At 40.2% G+C, this 6,950-nt stretch overlaps 1 protein-coding gene across 1 annotated transcript; it reads left to right on the top strand.

Moving 5' to 3' along the window:
* Window positions 1–3,669: 3,669 nt before the first annotated feature.
* On the top strand, window positions 3,670–4,113 carry LOC118622732 (60S ribosomal protein L35a). The gene has a single exon (XM_036250195.1). The coding sequence runs from the start codon at window positions 3,727–3,729 to the stop codon at window positions 4,057–4,059; it is 333 nt and encodes a 110-aa protein (XP_036106088.1). The 5' UTR covers window positions 3,670–3,726; the 3' UTR covers window positions 4,060–4,113.
* Window positions 4,114–6,950: the final 2,837 nt, after the last annotated feature.

Genomic DNA, 6,950 nt, shown 5'->3' with positions numbered 1-6,950 from the left:
TCAGTGGGCCACAATGGGTTTTTGCTTATACCTGTAATTGGGTCCAGGCCCACAGGCTGGTCCTGGGTAGGCTTCAGAATCCTGCCAACTACAGCAATGAAATGTTGATGGAAGAAATATCCAAACCTGCCCTGGCTAGTTTGGCTCAGCAGTTAGAGCATTGGCCTGCAGACCAAGGAGTCTCAGGTTCTTTTCTGATCTAAGTCACGTACCTGTTTCGGTCCAGTTCCCAGTCCTGGTTAGGGTCATGTGGAAGGCAACCAGTCAATGTGTCTCTCTCACATTGCTGTTTCTCCCTCTCACTCTCCTTCCCACTGTGTCTGAGGATAAATGGAAAAATATCCTCAGGATTTTTTTTTTTAAAAAAACAAACAAACATCCAAACCTGTAGAGAAGTTTTATAAGAGTTTACTTGAGCCAAACTGATGAAATGCTAGAAAGCAAGATCTTAAATGCTCTGGAGAATGACAGTTTGGCAATTCCTTTTATGCATTTGGAAGTAACGAGAGAACGTAAGGAAGATGACATGAAGGTGAGAGGAGGCAAGGCAGGCTAATTTCTGTGACTGAGTACAGGATAGTTACAAGATTCTGTACTCCCTGAGGGTGCTTATTACCTCTGAGGGGTCTACAAAAGGATTATTCTGACATTTCAAGGATGTGTTAACTTTGATGCAAAAGAACAATGGATAGGGTTTTGTAAGGCAGATGAACCTTTTACTATAGAAGTTATATGCCTGGGGTGTGACTACCCACCATAGCCTGCCCGGTTGGAAATTTATGATCAAATCACCCAATGAGGTTACTTTTGGTCACAGGACTTGTCAGATTTATTACAAAGCTCCTTTTTTGTCCATGCATTTATAGTTGTGCTGATTTACACTGGGTATCCTTATTACCCAGTTACAGATGTTGCAAGAAAGATTAGGCTGGAGTAATGACTGGCTTGATCCAGTCAGTGTAGCCATAAGGCCTGAAAAGCTCTAGGTGAGGCTACTATTGTCTAAAGTCACGCCGCCAACTGGAGCAGAGCGAGATTTGAACATAAAGTTGACTAGCTTGACAACCTTAGCTGAATTGTGAGGCTAGGTGCTGAGTAAGTCAACTATATCGACAGGGTAACTGCATAGGCCTTGGAATAAATACAAAGCCCAAAATCCAGATGACAAATTCTTTTTTGAAAAAAATATTTTTATTGATATTTAGAGAGAGAGGAAGGGAGACAGAAAAAGAGAAACATTAATGTGAGAGTGGATCATTGATCAGCTGCCTCCTACACACCCCATACTGGGGATCGAGCCCACAACCCAGGCATATGCCCTGACCAGGAATCGAACCAGCAATCTTTTGGTGCACAGGACCATGCCCAACTGAGCCACACCAGCCAAGGTGAGATGACAAAATTCTTGATGGATGTTTTATGGTTAAAAACTTAATTAATATTTACTGCTCTTCTGTTGAGTTAGGCTTTCAAAAAGCAAGCATCACCTCTTAATCATGGTAAAGATTCTTTTAAAGTATTGTTTTTGTTTTGCAAATTAAATCGTATCTATAGAGAAGCTAGGAGTGGGGCATTTTTTTAAAATTAAATATAATACAAATTAAAACAACAGTGAGGTACCACTGCATACCTATCAGAATGGTCACAATCCAAAACACTGACAACACTGAATGCTGACCAAGTTGTGGGGAAACAGGCACTCCTTCATTGTTGGTAGGAATGCAAAATAGTGCAAGTACTTTGGAAGACAGTTTGGCAGTTTCTTACAAAAAGAAACATACTTTTACCATAAAATCCAGCAATCTTACTCCTTGGTATTTACCCAAAGGAGTTAAAAACTTAATGTCCACACAAAAACCTGAACCAGTTATTTATAGCAGCTTTGTTTATAATTACCAAAACTTGGAAGCAATCAAGATGTCCTTCAATAGGTGAATGGATAAGTAAATTGTGTTACATTTAGATAATGAACTGTTTTGTTACTCAATATTAAAAAGAAATGAGCTACCCAACCATGAAAAACATAGAGGAATTTTAAATGCATATTATTAAGTTGAAGAAGCCAATTGGAAAAGGCTACATACTGTATGATTCCAACTATATGACATTCTGAAAAGACAAAACTATGGAGGCAGTAAAAAATCAGTGGTTGGCAAGTGCTGGGTGGGGGCGTGGGGAGATGTAGGAGAAGGGAAAGGATGAGTAAGTAGGACAGACAGGATTTTAGACCAGTGAAAATATTCTGTATATAATGTACTATAATTATATATATATATATATATATATATATATATATATATATATATCATTATATGTTTGTCAAAACCCATAGACTGTACAATACCAAGGATGCATCTATGGAATTTGGGTGATGATGTAACAGTGTAGGTTCATCAGTTGTAACAATGTACCATTCTGGTGGGCAATGTGGATGATGGGGGAGACTATGAATGTGTGCGAGCAGGGGACATATGAGAAATCTCTATACCTTCTTCTCAATTTTGCTGTGAACCTCAAACTCTTCTAAAAAAATAGCCTTAAAAATTAAATGTATAGCCTACAATCTTGAAAACTAATTTTGTCTTCTTTTTTAAACATTTTAAAAATGGATTTTAGAGAGAGGAAGGGAGAGAGCAAGAGAGATCAATGTGAGAGAAACATCAATAGCTTGCCTCCCACACACACTCATGCACATGCCCCCACCGGGAATCAAATCCTCAGCCTTTGGGTGCAGGGGGACAATGCTCTAACCAACTGAGCCACATAAGCCAGGGCTTATTTTGTCGTCTTTGCATACAAATATTATGGATGTATGGGATGGAGCGTACAGGTGGTGGAAAATGAGTAAAACAGTAGCCTGAATGAGTCTGGGTGGGAGATAAGCTGGGGAAATAACTAATGATTGATGTTAAGGTTTCAAGTGTTTCTTTCCTTTCTTTTCATGTAGCAGTTTTATTCAAAGGATAATGGAGGTAGAAAAACTTTTCCAAAGATTTTCTCAGAAGTTTTTGATAAAAGTCTGCACATACCTCCTGGGCAATAATAGATTAAAAGCAAAGTGCTACTAAAATGGTAGGTAATACAGGGCACTTTCCTATGTTAGAAGACAGATTACAGAGAGATTGTGTTTGCTTTTCTAGGTTCAAATGGTAACCAGAAAGTTTTGCCAGAAAAGTAGGCCTTTTTGGCCAATGATAGGTTTTCCAGGGCAGGTTGTAGTTCCTCCCACTGTGTGCTGAGCCAATTCAGAAAAAACAGAAGCACACCTCACCTCCCATCACGGCACACTCACTAGCCCAGCCTCCTCTCGAGCACGTCCCCCCACCTCACCAGCCACCCACGCCTGGCCACGCCCTGGGCGAGGCCGCAGTCAGCCGCAGGCAGGAAGGATGCCGCCGCCGAAAGGAGCGACACAAAGTGTGCACCAGACAGAAGGACGGAAGCCAGGACGTGTAAAATAAGAAAGGAAGGGGAAATAGGGAGACAACGTGAATTTGTAAAGAACTTTACCCTAAGGTCAAGAATGGCCTGGTGCTAATGACAGGAACTGACCCTGGACCTCTTTCAGAGGGAGTTTTGTTTCTCTTAAGGCACCTACCAGGAAGGATAGAGTTAATGCGAGTGGCAACGGCTTTAACAGCTACATCAAAAAAGTAACCTAAGCTTTTTCTGCCATCTTGGCCCCTGTGGAGGCCTGCTGGGAACAGGACTTCTATAAGGACAAATATGTCTGGAAGGCTGTGGTCCAAGGCCATTTTTGCCGGTTATAAACGGGGTCTCCGGAACCAGAGGGAGCACACGGCTCTTCTTAAAATTGAAGGTGTTTATGCTCGAGATGAAACTGAATTCTATCTGGGCAAGAGATGTGCTTATGTGTACAAAGCAAAGAACAACACAGTGACTCCTGGTGGCAAACCAAACAAAACCAGAGTAATCTGGGGAAAGGTAACTCGTGCTCATGGAAACAGTGGCATGGTTCGTGCTAAATTCCGAAGCAACCTTCCTGCTAAGGCCATTGGACACAGAATTCGTGTGATGCTGTACCCCTCAAGGATTTAAATTTATTGAAAAGTAAATAAAATGAATTTGCTCTCTTGTGTTTTTGTTAAAAAAAAAAAAAAAGTAACCTAAGAGGGTAAAACAAGACGCAAAGGACTTGAGCCTTTCAGTAGTGGTCATGCCAGAGTTGGACTGTTTCATTTAATAAATTGGATACAATTCTTTCCATATTACCTTATTTGTTTGTTTGTTTGTTTGTTTATTCATCTTCACCTGGGGATATTTTTCTATTTATCTTCAGATAGAGTAGGAGGGAGAGAGAAGGAGAAAAAGGGAGAGAGAGAAATATTGACGTGAGAGGAACACATCAAGTGGCTTCCTCCCTCATGGCCCAACCAGGACCGAGGACGAACCGCAACCGAGGTACATGCCCTTGGTCAGAATCGAACCCATGACTCATTGGTCCATGGGCTGATGCTCTGCCGCTGAGCCAAACTGGCCAGAGCCATATTACCATTATTAAATTGTTTTAAAGGAGTCCCTTTTTTCTTCACAAACTCACCTTTTAAGAGTATTTATACAGCCCTGGCTTGGGTGTCCCAGTTGGGTGAGCATCATCCCATGCACCAGAAGGTCACTGGCTCAATTCCTGGTCAGGGCACATACTTGGGTTCTGAGTTCAATCCCCAGAAGGGGGTGTGCAGGAAGCAGCTGATTAATATTTCTCTCTCTCTCACTTTCTTCCTGCCTAGCTCTCTAAAATCAACAAAAACATAGTTTTTAAAAAGTTGTGATTTCAATAATTAAAGAAAAGAATGCCTATACGATATTAATTCTTTCTGAAGTATCTGATTTCAGGTGAATTCTACCAACCCTCTGTGCAATCATTGATCTGGTTCCAGGTAGAGATGAGGTATTTGAGTGGCTTTCTGTAAACCTGAGCAGAAAGAAGAAAGGAGTAAAAGCTATTGAATTAAACTCAATATAGGGATGACTTATAAGAATAGTTTCTATTGTCAAATGAACAATTTGGGGAAAACCTATTTTTTATTGCTAATAATTAATAATTGAATTAGAAAACCGATTCCTCGTCATTGATTTTTTACTCTGAATTCTTTTTGTAAAAAAAGAATTTTTTTTTTTTTCTGTATTGATTTTAGAGAGAGGGAGAGAGAGATAAAAACATCGATGAGAGAGAACATCAGTTGGCCACCTCCTGCATGCCCCTCACTGGGGACTGGGCCCACAACCTGGGCATGTGCCCTGATGGGGAATTGAACCAGCCATCTCTTGGTGCATGGGTTGATGCTTAACCACTGAGCCACACCAGCTGGGCTATTCTGAATTTTTTCATTTGCTATGTGAATGAAAAAGGGGCTCTGATGTGGAAGTAGGGTACAGACTGTCAACCCTCAAAAGAGGGGGTGGTTGGGGGAGGGAAGAGATAAACCACAGAACTTATATGCATATACGCATAACCGATGGACATGGACAAAAAGCTGGGGAGGGGTGGGAAAGGGGAGGAGGGTGTCAATGGGGAAAAAAGGAGAAATACCTGTAACAAAAATAAATTAATAGATAGGGTTCTTTCTCCTTAGAAATTAAGAGGAGGTGAGAAATAAAAATATAATCATATAATGAAATTTAGGTGTGCTTAGATAGATTTTTCACCATAAGGGTACCAAATTATGAAATAATTTTGAACTTTGTAGAATGTATTTCTGTAGTAGTTCTTTAAAAAAAAAACCTTTTGAAAATGGCTTATGGCTGATTTTGCCTAAAGACAAGGAATTAAATAACATGACCACAAAAACATATTAACGGTAAGAGTCTATTCTATAAAACTTTATACAGGAGAGAAAAATACTTTAAATGATATTTAAATATTATAGCTATGTATTCAGGTGCTTTTATTGTTTTCTCCATAAAAGGAGAATGTCTTGCTTCAAATATATACAGGAATAAGATTAAAAAGGGGGGGGGGACTCTGTAATAAGGCTGATAAGCCCAGTGACCAAAGGAAACCTTACAGGAGGAGCTGATCATAAATTCCTAACTGGGCAGATCATGCTTTAGAAGGTTTATCTTCCTCAAGCAAGCCATGTCCGTTGTTCTTATGCATCTAGGTTAACACACCTTAGAAATGCCAGAAGTATCCTCTTTTCCAGACTCCTCAAAGGTGCAATTATGTCAAGGGAGCATTTGCCTTCCTTGCATTCTCCCACCATGTAATCTTACATCCCTGCTTAATTTCATATGTATAAAAGGAACTGCAAAATAGTCATTCTCTGGAGCATTTGAGATCTTGCTTCCCAGCATGTCATCAATTAGCTTAAATAAACTCTTATGAAAATTCTCTACAGGTTTGGCCCAGCCAGTGTGGCTCAGAGGTTGAGCATCGACCCATGCACCAAGAGGTGGTCAGTTCAATTCCCGGTCAGGGCACATGCCCAGGTTGTGGGCCCAATCCTCAGTTAAAGGAATGTGGGAAGTGGCCAAAAGATGTTCTCTCTAATAGATGTTTCTCTCTCTCTCTCTCCCTCTCCCTTCCTCTTTCTCTAAAAAGTCAATCAATCAATCAATAAAAATTGTTTAATAAAAAAAGAAATTCTCTATAGGTTTGGACGTTTTTTATGTTGACAGATATTAGTTATAATTTTTAGGAGAACAATCAAGATAGAATACTTACTGTTATAGTTATCTCAGACTTTAGAAATATGTGACTTTGGAAGTTAACACTTTCTTTCAGAGGAAACAGAGGTGACTCTTCATGGTCACAACGTCAAGATCAAAACATGGGCCTCCTGGTTTCATTATATCAGCATTTGATGCTGCTGTGGCTGGGTCCCCCCAGTTACAGACTCTGAGACAGATTTGCAAGCTAGAATTATATTGAGAAATATATTGGGAACATACAGGAAGTGCCCTAGAGATCAATACCTGTGGGGGAG

The sequence above is a fragment of the Molossus molossus genome, unplaced genomic scaffold (genome assembly GCF_014108415.1).
Source record: "Molossus molossus isolate mMolMol1 unplaced genomic scaffold, mMolMol1.p scaffold_m16_p_9, whole genome shotgun sequence".
NCBI classification, from domain to species: domain Eukaryota; kingdom Metazoa; phylum Chordata; class Mammalia; order Chiroptera; family Molossidae; genus Molossus; species Molossus molossus.
This window is presented reverse-complemented; position numbering and strand designations above follow the sequence as displayed.

Bases quoted from the DNA above. Each gene is read 5' to 3' on its own strand.
- LOC118622732 (XM_036250195.1), top strand. From the start codon at position 3,727: ATGTCTGGAAGGCTGTGGTCCAAGGCCATTTTTGCCGGTTATAAACGG.